The 19,283-nt window shown below is 38.6% G+C and overlaps 1 protein-coding gene across 6 annotated transcripts; it reads left to right on the forward strand.

Moving 5' to 3' along the window:
• Positions 1–415: 415 nt before the first annotated feature.
• LOC113051976 (MHC class II regulatory factor RFX1-like) lies at positions 416–19,283 on the forward strand. Of its 6 annotated transcripts, none has more exons than XM_026216184.1 (19): positions 416–778; positions 2,849–3,200; positions 3,332–3,441; positions 5,929–6,024; positions 6,297–6,632; positions 7,186–7,283; positions 7,599–8,046; positions 9,233–9,432; positions 9,722–9,841; positions 9,930–10,054; positions 10,207–10,325; positions 10,416–10,525; positions 11,560–11,711; positions 11,897–11,994; positions 13,666–13,815; positions 14,911–15,119; positions 15,497–15,650; positions 15,925–15,970; positions 17,489–19,283. In XM_026216184.1, the coding sequence occupies exons 2-19, from the start codon at positions 2,864–2,866 to the stop codon at positions 17,647–17,649; spliced, it is 3,069 nt and encodes a 1,022-aa protein (XP_026071969.1). In that variant the 5' UTR covers positions 416–778; positions 2,849–2,863; the 3' UTR covers positions 17,650–19,283. The 6 variants fall into 6 exon arrangements, with proteins under 6 accessions (XP_026071969.1, XP_026071978.1, XP_026071985.1 ...); XM_026216193.1 differs by having other exon boundaries at positions 2,854–3,200; XM_026216200.1 differs by having other exon boundaries at positions 417–778; positions 7,599–7,995.

The following is a 19,283-nucleotide window of genomic DNA, read 5'->3' on the forward strand; positions in this document are numbered from 1 at the left end:
AATAATTTCTTTTTAATGAATGTGATGATAACAATGACAACAGCATGACATTTCGAAAGACATTAAATAACCACAATATTTGACGTACATCTTTGCGTGTGGGGATGGTGGCCATGGAGAAAACAAAAAACAAAACATAAAATATATCTATAGTTAAAATATTTAACATATATAATTTAATAGCATATAATTCTTATAAAGAAGTACAAATTACAGGTCCATCACATTCATGAATGACACTTTTCTAAATGCATGCAATTAATACAAAAAATTTAAAATAATTGGAATACATCTTCTATTTTGTTATATATGAAAATTGCATATATTTATTAAATACATGTTGCTTCATTTGGAAGAGCCGGTTGTATCGTGTGTTAAAAGCTCTCTTGGATCAGCTTTCTATCAGTTGTTCTGTAATAGCGAACGTAAACCTCACAATACGACTGATATCAGATCAGTGCACACGATCTGAGCGCGAGCCTCTGATTGACACACGTCAGACCAATCAGGTGCGGCGCGTCACACTGGCTCCCTGGCTCCACCAATAGGAAGACGCGACGTTATAGTTATTGTCCTCGGGCCAATCAGAGCAAAGAAAGGGGGCGGGAACGCAGCGAGTGGGTAGCAACAGTTGCCCGGGTGAGGACGAAGCGCCATAGCCACGGTAGCCGTGGTGACAAGACCCCAGCAACGAGAATCAACAACAACAACCCGATTCACTGACAAAAAAAAAAACATTAAATCAAAATACGGCTGGAAAAGTCACTCGGAATAAGAGGTGATTCCGTTTCTTATTTTTCATATGAAGCCACACTATGTAGAAAATAGAAACAGGTGCGAGGATGCTGATATTCGTCGCGTCTATCGATGTCCGATAATAATTGTTAGTGAGCGGCTTTGCTAAGCGATCGTGTCGCGCTAGATAACAGGTAACTCTCTCAGGACAGACATTATTAGCTCAAGCTGCTCGCTGTTATGACCATATACGAGATAAGACTGTACAAAATGGCGGGTGTTGTTTGCAATAATCACACACCGCTGGAGACTCGGCACCCGTCCACAGCGTGCTGCTAGCGTTGCTATGGAGCCAGTTGTTACAAACGCTGTTGGCATAGTTACACCGACGACCACGTTGATAAACCTGGAGTTAATGCTGGATAAACCAGATAACTACCCCCTGTTCTTAACCTCCATATAACCACCACCCGGTCCTTAACCTTGGCCGACCAGTCCATGCTTATGGGATATGAAATAATATAATATGTAGTATAATGCGCCGAAATCGCATTCATGTGAGTCAGTGCTTTGTATATTTGCGATGCAAAGCGGCACATTGACTGCGCAGCTCGCACGTCCATGAGTAACGTTAGATTCTTCTGTGCTTTATATATAACGTTTCAGAGTAATCCTGAGTTATGTCTTTATTAGAATTATTATGCTATTTTATACATATTTATATTCATATAAGTGCGTTTTTTGTTTATTTGAACAAGTGATGCATGACAAAACAAGAAGTGCTACAATAAATTCAGTAGATATAAGAACATAAAAGGAAGTTATATGTATACAGGCTTGATGTGGAGATTATAGCATAACTGAATCAAACATTTGACTTATACATGACATTTTGACATTGATATCGATTTTTTTTTAAATTGGCATTGGTACTTAAAGGTTTTATTAACAATATGATTGGATAGAAAAAAAAATCTATTAATTTTGTGTGTGTGTGTGTGTGTCCAAGTCCCAGTTTGTGTTCTTGACAATGGTGTGTGCCCTTATTCATTTGTAAGCAGTCATCAGGTTACTGGTAATAGGACACCAAACGCTCTGCCCTAACCTTCCCTCCACTTCTTTTTGCAGGCCCAACAATGGTTGTAGTCTTTAGGGCTTTTCTGGAGCCATATTGCTGTGCCAAGGCAGTACTTTACAGAAGTGATTTGTGATAATAACGAAAACCCAACTAACTTTGGTAGTATTAGCCTATTATCTATGACAAGCACCTTCATTATTATTGGTCATACTTTTCACCCAGTTCAGATCTCGTCCTACACTATTGGTGATTTGATGGCGATGGTGATTCACTAAACCTAGCCAATGATGAAATAAAAACATTGCATGAGACTCTAAAATGCTTGATTCTGACTGGTTATTTGCGTCATTGGATGTTTAATAGTCCCCTAGTAATTACTGTCTTCAATAGCAATGTTGAATAAGAGATTGCTCATCTAGTTATCTGAGGCTGAAATTTCTTCCTTGTCTCTCGTATCACCACTAACTTGCTCTCTCTTGTTTCATATAAATGCCGCTGGTACCATCTTTTGCCTCAAAATCCAAAAGTCCTTGACTGCATTGAAAATGAACTTGGAGAAACCGATTAGATTTTAAAATTGCTTCCACTCAAATCAGTGCTTCATATCAACATAGTTATTTATTTGGTGAAAATCTGTGTAATAATTGGCTTGACTGTGCATTACTACTTCAAATATGCATCTTGTTTGAATTTATTAGCTGGGAACTTTTTTATTTCACAGAAGAATTGAGCTAATAGAATCAACATTTTCGTGTCCATTTAATTAAGTCAAGTCACCTTGTAATAAGTGAGATAATACGCATTGAGCCAGTTGTTATTGCAGAAACCCCCCCCCCCGAAATGGTGATCAGGACCCTGTCGCAAAGTCTTACTGTATATATTGACTTATATTAAAGGCACCTATTGCCGTGGCAATACATCAAAATTCACCTTCTCCAATCATACAACTGCATTGAAATGTAGTTTTTTAAATTTTCTTTTGTTTATTATATTGTATATATTATCGTATGAAGCTCTGATTAATATTGTATTCAGTCCAGGGTTAACCCAATGGCAACTCCAGCATATGTGAGGGAGCTGCAGCAGACCTCCCAGCCTCAGGGAGGCGGTATTGCTCCCACATCAGGCCAGACTTCCACCGTGACGGCAGCTCCCCAACAATTCCTGGCTGAACTTCAGACTACAGGGGCCACGTCTTCAGCGGCCCCACCCACCGACCAGACCACGCCCCCTCCCTCGCAACCACAGAAGAGCCAGGCAATTGCCCAGGCACCGCCCACACAATCCCCGCCCACTCAGACTCAATATGTCACAGCTGAGATTCAGAGCTCACCTACGCAGTCCAGCAGTCAGAATACACCACAGTACATCGTTGTCACAGTTACAGGTAAGAGTCGGTAAACATCTAAGAATTAATGACATGATATAGTCTCTGCTCAGACAAAATCGGATAAAACATCTGTCAAATATGAATATACTTCTTTTTCTCAATTTTACCCCCTCTGCTCCTTCCTATAGAGGGTTCTCTTCATTCCAGTGACTCTGTGTCAGATTCTAGTCCTCCTGCTGCTGTAGTCCAAACTGGAGTTCCCACACAGGTGGTGCAGCAGGTGCAGACTGCCCAACAGGTAACGTTAACCCTAAACCCTAAAGCTGCGCTTCCACACACACAGTAAAGCTGCCCGCACCACCACTCACCTAAACAACTTAAGAGTGCAGTGCAATAGCACAAAGGGTTAAATAAAGAAATAAATGAACATTTAGACTACTGTTGTATTCAGCACGGATGCACTGGTCTGATCAAAAGTTACGGCATTATTCAGCTTTGTTATCACATGAATAGGTGTTTAAAAATATTAAAAATGCCGATATTTGAAAAATGCCAAATATCTGCCGATATATCGGCATAGGCGTTATATCGGTCGACCACTATAGAAAAAGTTTTCTGAAGTTTAACAACTGTACATCCACAGGGAGCAACTCTATGTCCAAGTGTAACGCTGAATGATTTTTTTTTTTTTTCTTTAACGTGGTCTAACTGATTTAGGTTTCATCAGATCAGAAGAAGTGTTGTTGAAGCTTAGAAAACTGGGAGAGGATTTTTAAACACCCGGGCCTCAGTCAGTCCACAGATGGAGGAAGTCCAGATCTGCTTGTTGTTTGAGCATGTTTGAATTTTGTAGAAGAGCAGTTCTTAGAAAAAGGCTTGCCCTGCAGTCCTCAAACGAATGTAAAATGATGATTGAGGGATTTTTTACAAAAACCCTGTACAACACTAGCGTTAAAGGGAGGTCACCACAGAGAAAACCACCGCTCTCAAAAAACGTAGGTCATTTTAAATGCGTTAAAAACAAATTGGTAGTGATTTGCTAGTATTTCCCAAAGATTAAATTTACACAGAGCTAGATAACTAGTGGTCGACCGATATTGGTTTTTTAAGAGCTGATGCCCATATTTTGGAAAGCAGGATGGCTGATGGCCGATATGAAGATAATAATTTTATTTAATATTTAAGAAATTTGAAATAATTTGAAAATGGATTAAAAAATAAATGTTGATTATTTTCAAGATTACAAGATTTTTAAAACTAGATGTTCAATAGTCATTCAAAGATTTGTTTAAATATAAGCATATTTCCTGAATTATGATGGCAAATGAGAAAGTGTTATAATGTTTTCCTTTGTATTACTAATAATATAAAAGCAATCGTTATAATGCTTTTTTTGTATACATTTTAATTTCTTTGTTAACACGGGTGTCAAACTCAATTCCTGGAGGGCTGGAGCCCTGCAGAGTTTTGTTCCAACACTGCTGCAGCACACACACCATGTAGTTTTCAAATAAGCCTGGAGGACTTGATTAGTTGGATCAGGTATGTTTAATTAGGTTGAAGCTAAACTCTGCAGGCCTGAGGCCCTCCAGAAATTGTGTTTGACACCCCTGCTTTAACAGTTCTATCTGATTATAGACAGACTTCTGTCTGAGGTATGGACAAAACTGTTAACGACGACACTGTGTGTTCAGGTGCTACCGTTCTCAGTGCCATCAAAATAAAAGTCCCGCCACTACCGCATCATTTAAAATCGGCCAATGCCAATATTTGAAAAACGACAAATATCTGGCGATATATTGCCATGGTGATATATTGGTCAACCACTATTTATCGACCGATGCCGATATTTGAAAAATGCCAAATATCTGCCGATATAATATATTATCTATAATAGATATTATCGGCCTTGGCATTATATCGGTCGACCAGTAAAGATAACCTTTTCTGCAAGTTAACAACCGGCCATCCACAGGGAGCAACTCTATGTCCAAGAGTACAGATGCAGACCTTGTAATGATCCACATCACGCAAAGACATATAAGGTTTATTTTCCTTAGATTTAAATAGATTAATTTATTCAGTAAGGATGCATTCGATTTATTAACAAAATAAAAACATATATGTATTATAAAAGATTTCTATTTCAAATGAAAATATGTTTTGAACTTTCTATTTATCAAAGAATCTGGAAGAAAATTCATTACATTTTTCACAAAAATGGAACTAAAAATGTAGTTTGCTATCACAGGAATAAATTACATTTTAGTAAACAATAACACATAATTTTATTTTATTTTAAATTGTAACAATTTTGCAATTTTTACTGTATTTTTGGTCAAATAAAATAGTCTTGGTGAGCATAAGAGATTTAAAAACAGTCTTATTGACTACCGTAATTTTGGAATGGTAGTGCACCTAAAACATACTTCAGGGTTAATTTAGTATTATTGTGCTTGTGTCTTGGTAAGGACGTTTACGCTTACAAATAGCATTAGAGAAGTACCCTATTCACAGCGAGCTGTGGTTTATTTATTCTTAAAGAGAAGGTTCTGAAAACAGGAGGGTTACGGAGGTAAAGCGTATCTGCTCCAAATACATTTTATTAGGCCACTGATATGACTGAGATGAGTCTTTCTTTTATTTTAAACACAAGTGCTATTAATTTCTTCATACTAATTTGAGTGTCTGAGAAGCTTTGTTCTGTAACTTCCATTATTCTGTGAGAAGCAGTAGCTTGTTCGGCAAGCTAATGTTTTTCATTTTCCCTGTGATCTATTAACAGAGGTCAGTAGTTCAAGCTACATCTCAGACAACGAAAACAGAGCCGGGCACCCAGCTGAATGTCACCAGCCTACAATCTGTGCACCTGACACAGGAGGTGAGCTCTCTCACTCATTTAAATATGTGTTATCATGTTAGTAAAGACTGGCTTTGCAGTTAAATTGATGCCTATGATTTCCAAGTTCTTTCTCTCTCTCTCTAAAATGCATTTTTATGTTACTCACATTTCATTTTCTAATGTTCACAATCACGTCATCTTGAATGTAATGCATTAAAGGAATAGTTCATGCAGAAATGTGGCTTAACTATTCCTTTAATGCCAAATTCATTAAGCAGACAGTCATCTAACCCTCTGACGGTTGCTTTCAGAGCCCTTTTATCACACAGAGAGGAAGTGATGCACAGAGAGAGGGTGAACTGAAGAGAAAGAGACAGATAGACGACTGGTTGGAGCATAGGGCAGCAGTAGTACTACTAGAGAAAAGCACTAACCCGTTCGGAGACAGTTTATCTTATGCATCTATTAATGGAGGTTTGCTGGATTGCTCATCCTGTTTTGCCCCATCTCTACCTGTCACCTTTTCACCCCTCACCTTCTCAGTACCTGTCATGTCAGTGGGCTGGGAGAGAGACAGGGTCTCCTACACCTCTGTTCCTGTGCCAGATGTGCAGTCTTACCTCTATGAGATACCCTCTGCCCATAGCGTAGGTGACTTTAGTTAAAACACAGTGTTGTAGGTAAAGCTGTGTCAGTGAGAGTGAGTTGACTGTGTTAGATCATTTAGTGCAGTGATTTCCAACCAAGGGTCTGTGGGGAGTCGATATTAAAAACAGTGAATATGTAATATACACAAACTTGTTCAAAAGATATTTATTTTATCAGTAATATATTTTTATATTAAATATAAAAGCTAAATAACCTCTTAATAAACTTTTAGCTGTTTTCATCCCATCAAAAATATCCCATCTCAACTGAACCGATATCAAATATGCAGTTTGCTGATACTTAATTTCTCAAAAGTCTATTTTTCACCTGCAGTTTTTAGTTAAAAAGTTATTTTCCATTATATTAATAATAATATATTTTGTATTGTGTATAAGACTAAAAGGATGGGAAACACTGATTTAGTGTACTGAATGTTGGGTTTTCTTTTTTTCAGCTTATCTATTATTTTTATTGCAAATGAAGTTTGTTGCAGAACTGTGATCATGTCAATTTTGCCTTCTTGATTTGTGTATGGGTGTTTGTGTGCTACAGGTACAGCAGCAGCTCCAACAGGTGCCAGTCCAGCATGTGTATACTAACCAGGTGCAGTATGTGGATGGAGCAGACGCTAACTACACCACCAGCACCATGTGAGTATTTACTGGAACCAACACTCAGCCCAGGCACTGTGCATATCTGCTGCAAGGCTTTCCGTGCTATACATACTTCCTGGATTAACAGTTCGCTTTTCTTTTTTTAAACCACTGTTAACCATAGGTTAAGCAAAGCTTCACACTTGTATTTTAAGAAAGGATTCGCAATGCTTTTTACTGAAGATCAATTGTGTTACCAAAGATATACAGTGTGAAACAATGTTGTGCTTGTTTAGATACAGACAGCCAAACATAAATACATGTTATATATGATTACAATTCAGATTCCACCCTTTTTTGATATTCCCCCAGTCGTTCCAGCAGTTTCCCATACACCGAGGCCCCTCTGTATACCCAGACCACTGCTGGACAGTACTATGAGACCACCCCTGCCTCTGGGTCTGAGGCCACGTCCCCCGGCACCCCTCTCACCGTCTCTGTGACCACTGGATCCCCCGGCGTGTCCATGTTTGTGGCGGGGACGGGGCAGATTGTGGCCAATCCTACGACGGCGGCAGGGGGCGGAGTCACAGCTGTAGTGGCAACCACTGGGACGGTGGCCAATGGTTCTGGAGACTCCGGAGGCGAGGCTAACGGTAGCAGCGGGAGCTACGTGATTCAGGGCGGCTACATGCTGACCGGTAGCGGGACCGGCAGCAGCGGAAACGGTCACGGTTATCCGCACCCCACCCGTGCCTCTCCAGCCACCGTGAGTATAAACGAAGGCGAGGACAATAGCGTGCCGTCGGCAGACAAAAAGGTATGAGGACAGCAGGGGCGGGGCTTAGTCGTCACTCATCGCCACCCCTCTTCCCGCCACCCAAATGAATTTAAACGCATGGTGATCTCATCGCTCTGTTCCACATGTCAGAGAGCACAGTGATACTGCCAAGTCCAAATCATTTCCAGGTTTATTCTATGAAGAAAGCATTCCGTTTTGATGATGACACGATCCGGTTGACATGTAGCCTGTCAGTGGTGCTTGCTAAGGCTTTCACTGTGCTGTCGTATTCATTGGTGAAAACATTTAAATTCAGTCATAACCATATTCATAATATCCATGAGAGACAGATGGCCTTGTGTTCAACATGGTCCTATATGAAGCAGCCTTCCAGATCTGCTGCACATTCTATTGCAGAATACTTTTAGTTAAGGATTGAGGCATTCATGCATACTTGTCTTGTATGCCACGGCACGCAGAAACAGCTGTCGAGAGGCACACAGAGCTGTGAAAAAATGCAATCTGTATTTTTGCAGATTTATGACAAAAACATGGATGCGTACACTTGTTTGGAGTTTGGAGTCTGAAGAGTTAAAATGTATATGTTATGTCAATTATGTTATTTTAAGAGACTTTCAAAAACATGAAAAAAAAAAACCTTGAATAAAAAAAAACAAATTCTTGGTTTTCTGCCAACCTGAACATAACTGAAACCTTGAACTCCAAAGAAATGCAAGACCAGAAACGTATCTTTTTACCTCTAGAATATACGCTAACAAAATCTACATACAATATTAAAAAATACCTTTTCACAGCATTGTATGTTTTCTGAGCTGTCAAAATGACAATATCCATATGCGTACACATTGCTAAATTGTGCCATTTGTTGCAAATTTGAGTACATAATTTCACATTTAAAGTCAACGCAAACCCCCATTTCAGGTCCAAAACTACTACTACTTATCCAGTCAATTCATGATAATAAAATCAAGCACTGTCCAACATTGTTTTCCACTTTTAAATGAAGTAAAATGGGTTAGTGAATGAAGTTTGCTGTTGACTTTAAATGATTTACACCATGCAAGAGTGTATAATTACAGTGTATGCATGCAAAAGCATATGCATGGGTTTGCATTTGGGTGTTTGTCTATCTTAGGGCTTCTTTTAGCTTGTACTCTCTGTCTGAGAGTGTGTGTGTGGCTGTGTGTGTGTCTTATCCCGGCAGCTGTCCTCTGGCCCTCAGGTGCAGTGGTTGTTGGATAATTATGAGACAGCGGAAGGGGTGAGTTTGCCCCGATCTACTCTCTACTGTCACTACCTGCTGCACTGTCAGGAGCAAAAGCTGGAACCCGTCAACGCGGCGTCCTTCGGAAAGCTCATCCGCTCGGTGTTCATGGGGTTAAGGACCAGACGCCTGGGCACGCGGTGAGAGAAAGCAGGTCACATGACACACACTCTCTAACTGGGATGAAATGTATTTTAGCATTTTTGTCCAAGTTAAATAGATTGTCAGATGTTTTATTGATTATATGTTCAAATCATATGGACTGAATTGTAAAATCGTTTATAAAATCTTATAAAACCCCTACTGACTCCAAACTTTTGAATGGTAATGTTGAGAATCATATTCATGCATATGTGGTTAGATGCCTCCGTGATCCTCTGGTTCAGGTCACGCAGGTGCACTAAAGCTTTCGTCTGGTGTTTGTTCCAGAGGGAATTCCAAATATCACTACTATGGACTGCGGATCAAAGCGAGCTCATCTCTGCTCCGTCTGATGGAGGACCAGCAACACCTGGCCATGAGGCAGCAGCCCTTCTCCCAGAAACAGAGGTGACACACGTGCTCTCTTTCATATCTTGCTCTGTCCGTCACTCCGGTTCCTGTGTTTCTCAGTCCGTCTGGTTCCGTCTCCCTGCAGGTTGAAGCCAGTACAGAAGGTGGAGGGAATCACGAACGGCATGTCGTCCGGATCGGGACAGCAGCAGCAGAGCTCGGGTCTGTCGGACATCAGCACCCAGGTCCAGCAGTACCAGCAGTTTCTAGGTGAGTCATGACATCAGTGTGACATGTCAGAAGCGTAACCTGAGATGCATGTTCTAAAGGAAACGCTAATGTGGACCATTCAAGTGCGCTTTGTTTGGCACCACAATGCGGGTGCACAACTTATATTATTTGCTGTTATCATTGATGTTTAGATGCGTCCCGCGCTCTCCCAGAATTCCCTGATGTTGACCTGCAGGGTAGAGCTTTACCAGAGGGCATTGAGCTGGAACATCTTAAAAGCTTTCAGTTGCTCTACAGAGAACACTGCGAAGTGAGTCTTCGGCATCACGATGAATATCTGTGTAGAAGCTAAATATCCTTTCAGGTTGATTTTTTTTACTGGTCTTGTGTTCATCTGCAGGCCATTCTGGACGTGATGGTCAACCTTCAGTTCCCTTTGGTGGAGACTCTTTGGAAAACATTTTGGAGGTTCAGTGAAAGTCAGACAGGAGACTCAACAACACTAGCTGTGTATGTTTGCTTGACAGCGCAACAAACTCCTTTAGACCAGCACTACATATCAAGGTTTTCACAGTTTTGTGCTTTCAGGAGGATTTTATTGCTTCTACTGAGCAATAGAGCATCAAGTAAACCTGTAAAGCCTGACATATGAAATAATTGTCCTATATATATATATATATATATATTTGTATTTTTTTTTTTTATGTAAGAGTTAATTGAACTTCATATGAAAAATTAAGAAATCTAAAAAAGGAGTTTTTTACATAAGCCTTTTTACATAAAATGCATATCAGTATCAGTTGTGTATCAGTATATCTCCCTTAGTAAGATGATATTTAAAGGGGCCATGACGTTTTTTATTTTATTTTGTTCCCTGAGGTGTAATCATAATATTACTATTAAGTTTTTTGGATGAAAAACATTCAAATTTGAGTGATTTATGACCTTTTCCGACTCTTGTTACTCATCCGCTGACTGAAACAATCTGTTTTGGGTGTTTTCCCTTTAGGAGGTCAGTGTAGCCACCCACTTTTATGATTAACATTCATTACCGCCATTACTGTTTTAGAAATAGTCAGCCAGTATCTTACATACTGCAATTTTTTCTCAACACAGTCAATGGTGAAATGTACTGAACACACATAAATTAGGGGAAACTGAATCCTTTTTTTGCGGTATCTACAAACACGAAAATACAAAATAGGCATAGCTGTCTTGCTCTAGAGGTGGTCATATGCAAAGACTGTGCCCAGGTGACATCACCTTGCCCTCGGATGCAAAACAAGCCTCTTTCTGAGGCTTATTACATAAATGTTTTTTTATTGATGATGAGGACATTTTAAGTGATGAAACTTGCAGGATGTATAAGCAGGAAAGGCCACTTCAGTGTCAAAGGATCAAGAGAAATGTGGTTTCACATGGTTTGATCATGTTGATAATTTAGAGGCCTTATGAATTTGCTTATCAAATATGATAGAGTGGGCTTTCTAGGGTTAATGAATAATAAAACAACACACTTGATCTGTTTTCTTTGGCTATCTTAGGCATGATGAGTCTGAGAAGCGGCTGCCCAAGTCATGTTTGGTAGTGCTCTGTAAATACGATCCAGTGCTCCGCTGGAGTCGTGACTGCGACAACACACTGTACCAGGGCCTGGTGGAGATGCTCATCCCAGACGTCCTGAGACCTATTCCCAGTGAGTTCTCTCAATACAGATTTACTTATTACTATGCAGCAGTATGTGCCAGAGACCACTGGTGGTGATCCATCAGGCGAGTCACATGTTCCCAAGAGTGGTCTATTTTGGATGTGGGTTAACATTCAGGCTGCTGAGGTGAACCGTCCATATATTTTGCTGAAGTATCTTAATTGTTTCTCCAGGTGCCTTAACACAAGCCATCCGAAACTTTGCGAAAAGTCTTGAGAGCTGGTTGACTAACGCCATGATGAACATTCCCGAAGAGATGGTTCGCGTGAAGGTCAGTGATCGCAACAAATCATTAACGTTTAGCAATGACTAGTTCACCCAAAAATGAAAGTCTGCTGAAAATGTAGTCACCCTCAGGCCATCCAAAATGTAGATGAGTTCATCAGAACAGATTTGGAAAAATGTAGCATTTCAACACTTGCTCACAAATGGATCCTCTATGGTGAATGGGTGCCGTCAGAATGAGAGTCCAAACAGCTGATAAAAACATCACAATAATCCATATCAACTGTTTCTTGAGCAGAAAATCAACATATTAGAGGACGGATCATGTGACACTAAATATCCATCACAGGAATAAATTACAATGTAAAAATAATAAAATAATTTATCATTATATATATATATATATATATATATATATATATATATATATATATATATATATATATATATATATATATATACAGTGGGGCTCGAAAGTTTGGGCACCCCTTGCAGAATCTGTGAAAATATGAGTAATTTTCAAAAAAAAAAATAAGAGAGCTCATACTAAATGCATGTTTAGTTTTATTCAGTACTGTCCTGAGTAAGATATTTTACATAAAAGATATTAACATTTAGTCCACAAGACAAAAAAAATTGCTGAAATTATTAAAATAACCCCCTCAAAAGTTTGGGAACCCTTGGTTCTTAATACTGTGTTCTGTTACCTGATGATCCTCGACTGTCTTTCTGTTTTGTGATGGTTGTGCATGAGTCCCTTGTTTGTTTTGAACAGTTAAACTGAGCAGCGTTCTTCAGAAAAATCGTTAAGGTCCTGCAGATTCTTCAGTTTTCCAGCATCTTTACATATTTGAACCCTTTCCAGCAGTGACTTTATGATTTTGAGATGCATCTTATCAGACTGAGGACATTTGAGGGACTCAAACACAACTATTTAAACAGATTCAAACATTCACTGATGCTCCAGAAGGAAACAAGATGCATGAAGAGCTGGAAACTTTCAGAATTTGAAGATCAAGGTAAATTGTATCTTATTTGTGTACCGGGAAACATACAAGTATCTTCTTTCGCTTACGAAGGGCAGAACTAAATGGAAAACAATTATGTTTCAACAAAATAAGACAAATTTGGCCATCTTCATCGTGTTCAAAAGTTTTCACCCCCAGCTCTTAATGCATCTTGTTTCCTTTTGGAGCATCAGTGAATGTTTCAATCTATTTTAATAGTTGTGTTTGAGTGCCACAAATGTCCTCAGTGTGATAAGATGTATCTCATAAAGTCACGGCTTGTTACAGTATATTACATCATATCACTGATCAGCCACCTTGAATTCTGGTTATCTACACCATCTGCACTGCATTTTCTACATTACTCAACCACTACAGTCAATACCACAAAACTTCTGTTTTCTGAATGACTAATGATAGTTAGTGCTGACGGAAAGCTAAAAGTGTGCTCGTGACATACAGTCAGGTGCGCAGTACTCAACTAGGGGAGTTTGAGAGTGTTCATAGACTTGAAAACTTTCCCTAATTAATTTTGTTTGGGAAAATGCAAAGGTCACATCATCTGCATTAAGAAAGAAACTTTTTTACTCCTATCTTTTAAATCAATTTTAATAGCAACACAAAATCCCTAGTTAGATGCATCTCAGAATATTAAAGATTTGAATATTTCATCTGCTTCTAATTGCCTGCTTTCTCTGGTCTGTGTTTAGGTGACGTCTGCGAGTGCGTTTGCTCAGACCCTGCGCAGGTACACCTCTCTAAACCATCTGGCCCAGGCAGCTCGTGCTGTACTGCAAAACACGGCACAGATCAACCAGATGCTCAGCGACCTCAACCGAGTGGATTTTGCCAATGTGCAGGTGTGTGTGTGACTGGACGAATCCCTCACATCCCAGTCAGAACACTGCATTAACGAGGGCTGAACTAGAGCTTTCATCTGTCACCCTCTGAGATGAACTCACATTTCAGCATATGCATGTAGGTGTTTGTGGTCTGTGCAGCTGTCAGGGGAACGGAAAAACATCTAAGGGTTTAGCATAACCAACAATTTGTTTCCTTGAAAGTCATTTAAAAGTCATACTCATTTATGCTGAGTATCTCAGTAGTCATTTAGTAGATGATAAAGGGGTAGTCCACCCAAAAATAAAAAATTTTTTCACCATTTCATCTCCCTCATGTTGTTTAGACATCTATGACTTTTTGCCTGCACAACATACAAATATTTTTTGAAGAATTTTGGTCCAAAACATTTCTGTTTCCATTGATTTCCCATTGAAAGTCAATTGGAACTGAAACTGTTCGGTTACCAGCATTGATTTACAATATATTTTTTTTCATTTTCCACACTAAAAAGTAATTCATACACAGGTTTGGAACAACATGGGAGTGAGTAAATAATGCTAACATGATTTTTTCATTTTGGCTGGAATATCCCTGTTTATAAGGGAACAATCCTAGGTAAGGTGTCTTAGATTTGGATCAACCCTTGTGGGATTCAAAATATTTTTTGGTTACATTTTAGTCATAGCTTTAACCGCTTTGCCTAACCAAAAAGGGGCCATATTGAGCCATATCTACAGGCCAGAATATCATGAAGATATGAGAGTAATGTCCAGATTATTTTACTGTTTGTTAACCTTTATGTCGTCTTCCAAAAAAATGTTAGGTCTGGTATTGGTCTCAAACTTACTGACTTTGCTCACACGGGGTATAACAGCTTCCCCCTAAAAACAACCAATCACTTCTAAATAGAAATACAAAACCGGTGCTTATTGAAAGAAAACAAATGGTTAAATCCGAGATTTGGTAATAATGTAGCACAAGCCACTTTAAAAAGGCTGTTGATTTTTGACTGGGGACACTTGATTAGGTAAAGGGATTCTCAGCACAGCACACAGTTTAATGGATATTTGGTTGAGTTGATGTTTGTGAATCCCCATGCGCTCTCACTTTAGGAGCAGGCGTCCTGGGTGTGCCGGTGTGAGGATCGGGTGGTGCAGCGGCTGGAGCAGGACTTCAAACTGACCCTCCAGCAGCAGAACTCTCTGGAGCAGTGGGCAGCCTGGCTGGACGGCGTGGTCTCGCAGGTCTTAAAGCCGTACCAGTCTAGCACTGCCTTTCCAAAAGCAGCTAAACTCTTCCTGCTGAAATGGAGCTTTTACAGGTGAGCCTCGAAAGGTCGTACTAACACTAGGTTTGTGGACACCACATGGGATTTGTTCTCTGGGAAAGACTAGAGCATGATGTGACACAGCAGTCTACAACATCTACTATCTACAGTTGATTCCAGTCTGATCTTAGCATGTCGCTAAGCTAACAACATGATGCATTGCACAATACTGAGTGTTTAGTTAATTTTGCTGTTTGTAACCGTCTTCACATTGCGTGCTAGGTTTTAGAAAAGTTGTAATGACTGATGGAGCCAGTAACTGTAATGTCAAAGATGTTTCTCTCTTTTACTCATCCTTTTCTGCATCTCACCCACCCCACTGCTCTCTTCGTTCTTACACTTCCTGTATCTTTTCTCTGTTCTCGCTTTAGTTCTATGGTGATCAGAGACCTGACTCTCCGCAGTGCTGCAAGCTTCGGCTCATTTCACCTAATCCGGCTGCTTTATGATGAGTACATGTACTATCTGATAGAGCACAGAGTTGCCCAGGCCAAGGGCGAAACTCCCATTGCTGTCATGGGAGAGGTACAAACACACTCACACACACACACACACACACACACACACACACACACACACACACACACACACACACACACACACACACACACACACACACACACACACACACACACACACACACAATTCTTTACCTAATCTCAGACACACTTCTCCTTTTAGTGAGTGAGACACACAGACGTGCATCACTCTTCTCATAACAGGATATTAAACTGAGGAACTGTGAAAGATTCTGACTGTAGCGTCTTAAACGTCATAATTCTCTCCTTTGCTCTTTAAGTTTGCAAGTCTTGGTCGGAGTTTGAATCCACTAGATCCTGATAAAGGTAAGTAATTTTGCACACAAACACCAAACACATAATAATGGTTTCTTCTTCATTCATTCATTCAAAAAAAAAAACAACAAAAAAAAACTTCCCAAGGCACCCTAGAACCCACATAGGAATGCACTAAAAACTAAGAAAACCACACACAAACAGACGAGAAACTAACCACAATTTAACCAACCAATAAAAAGTTTAAATTAAATTAAACATTTTTTAATAAATATAAGTAAAAGTAAATATAAAAATGCATTGAATTTGTAATAATAAAATGTACATGTGTTTTAAATGAAGTAATAATTATTTTCAGTAATATTTTTTACTGTAACTTTAAAATAAATAAAAAATATCAAATGGATTATCAATATTTTTTAAAGAAGATAAAAATATTTATAAAAATACATTTAATTTATAATTTGATAATACAAAATAATAAGTGTATTTAAAATTAAGTGTTTTTTTTTTTACAGAAATTAATAACGTAAGTTACATTTTAATGTAATTTTAATGTAATAATAAAAAAATATCAAATGTATTATCAATATAAAAAAATATATTGTATACAAAAATACATTGATTTGGTAATAGTAATAAATATATATATTTTTTAAGTAATTATTATTTTCACTAATGTATAATGTCATTTCAAGTTAATGTTCATTTTAAAATAATAAAAAAATATCACTTGGGTTATAAATGTGACCAGTGCTGGAAAATGAGTCCGATTGCGCATAGGCTTTTGAGCTACAGGCAAAAAAGTAGATTTTTTTTTTACGTTTTTATTTTTATTTTAAGGTTTCTACAAAAATGAGTTCATTGAGCCCTCGTCTAGCAATCCCAATGCTCCAGATAATAATTTTAGATTTTTAATTACCTTTATTTGTTCATTTTCTCCACTCGCTCCTCAGACTGTCATCAGATGCGCGTGTGATTCTGATAAATATTCATATATACTTATATAATTTGACTATTCACGCAAACATAATCTGTTACATATTAAGTGAACATTTGGGGAACTGTTGGGGAAAAACATCTGATGTGTAACATTATATTAGAAAACTCGATTTTTCTGAAAATTTACTTTGCGGACTCTATCAACTTCAAATGGATGTAGTATAAAAATTAGTTAAACAATTTTTTTTTTTGAAATTTTGCTCATTGTGACTCATTTTGCCAACACAGGTCACAATTGTTGTTTCACTACTGAGAAATCAGTATTTTGTAACCAGTGTTGGGGGTAACGCATTACAAGTAACGTGAGTTATGTAATCAGATTACTTTTTTCAAGTATTCATTACACTTTTACATTTGCTATAAACAGAACTTCTTATATTAAAAACAATCAAGCCCTGCTCATATTTAAAAAGTAATGCGAAAGTAACACATTACTTTATGTATAATGTAACTAAGTAATGTAATTAGTTACTTTTTTAGGAAGTAACGCAATATTGTAATATTGTAAAAGAAACTTTCCCCTACACTCTTTATAACTGACAGTCTCTATTTGTCTCTGTGTCTCAGAAGAGGAAGAGGAGGAGGAAGAAGACAGCGATGATGAGTGTCAGGAGTTGTCTCTGCAGTCTGATGGGGGCGCTATGGGGGATGAATCTCTAGAACCGCCCGCTAAGCTGGCCCGAACCGATCAGAGAGTGCTGTTCACCACAGGAAGCATGGATAACTAAGAACTTAAATACATACACACATAAACACACACACATTTGCACACACAAGCACACACTCCACATAATCCTCATCTGTCATTCATGCACTTAAACCAACACATGCATCTAAAAAACAAGTGCTGCAGCTTACGTATGATCACAACATTTCAGATGTTTGTACTGTATGTACATTTCCAAGCCTGTCGACGTCTCAAATGCAGAGATACACAAGTGCTCACTGAAACACAGAGACACAAATAGAGCCGCCCTCGCCCTCACACACTCATATCATATCAAGATCTTTGACTGGGTGCTCTTGGATCTAAATCTGATTCTGTCTCTAATAGCTATTAAGACCCAGGAACATGAATGAAACCTGCTGCAACTGGATCCTAAGAGTCGTTTGCGATGGACTGAACTCTGATTGGCTACTGAAACCTGAACGAAAATATCAGTCAAGGTTTTTTTTTTTTTTGACCTAAAAGGGTTGTTAGTGAGAAAAGATGGACTGTAAGTGTGTTTGTTGAGTGTTGATGTATACTTTTCTGCCTATCCGTGTGTTGTTGGTGTGATTGTGAGTGACCCGGGACCTTACCGTTTTTATCTGCTAGCGTGAACGCGTGTGTTTTTGTGCATGTGCGAACGACCGTCTGTGGCTCTCAAGAAGTGTTGACAGTTGTTTTCGTCAGTGGTACCTTTTTTAGTTCTTGATGCCTTCAGCGACTGCCATATCATTAATTGTTTTAAGCATATTATAGCCCGGCTCTTTAAAACCCTTGAGTCTATAGGTGTACGCAGCTGGGTTGTGTATTGTTGATTTTTAGGGCTAGTCTATACATACCTCTGCAAATGACAGCAGTTTGCCAGAAATAAGAAGGGAGTTTTTTTCCCCAGTATGTTTTTCCTCTCTCTTTTTTTAAATGGTTTTTATAACATTAATTGACCTATTTTGTTGCACTTTTTCCTCCTGCCAAATGTCGTTCTGAGATTGGTACAAGACATTAAATGTTTCTGTGCTTACATACGTTTTTCTATGGTCACGAAGTGACAATCTTGATGTGTACAGCGTTGTCTCACACTGTTTAGTGCATATTTGATGGTTTGCTGTGTATTTGAGATTTGGGTCAAGATGTTTTACTAGAAACCTTCAGACAAACTTGACACCATTGCCCTTAGTAGCTAGAAGATGTAAAAGGTAGAGAGCGAAACGAACTTTCAGCCATTTCCTTCTCAAGACTCTTTGGTTGAATTAGTTACTTGTGTTTGTGGCGTATTCAATGATCAGTTTGAGAGACCTACAGTACATTAAAACTCAATATCTCAAATATAAACATATATAAACTATGATTATTTCTGCTGTATATCTGAGCATTGCACAAGATGCTGACTGATCTCAGACCAGCATGATGATTTTCTTTCCCACGGGAAACATATCAGAAGATCTGGAGATCCTCTCTTTATGACAGCCATTTTCATAACAAAATGAATTTCCCTGTTCACATTTTTTTGAAATCATTTCCATTTCCTGCTCAAAAAAAAAAAAAAAAAAAAAAAGCAAAACAAAACCAAGTGTGGCAGTGTTTTGAGTAATCTGTCACGAGAATGGTTGTGCCTTTGCAGTTATCAAATAAAATCCAGATGTTTTTAATTTAAAA

The sequence above is a fragment of the Carassius auratus genome, chromosome 3 (assembly GCF_003368295.1).
Source record: "Carassius auratus strain Wakin chromosome 3, ASM336829v1, whole genome shotgun sequence".
Lineage (NCBI taxonomy): Eukaryota > Metazoa > Chordata > Actinopteri > Cypriniformes > Cyprinidae > Carassius > Carassius auratus.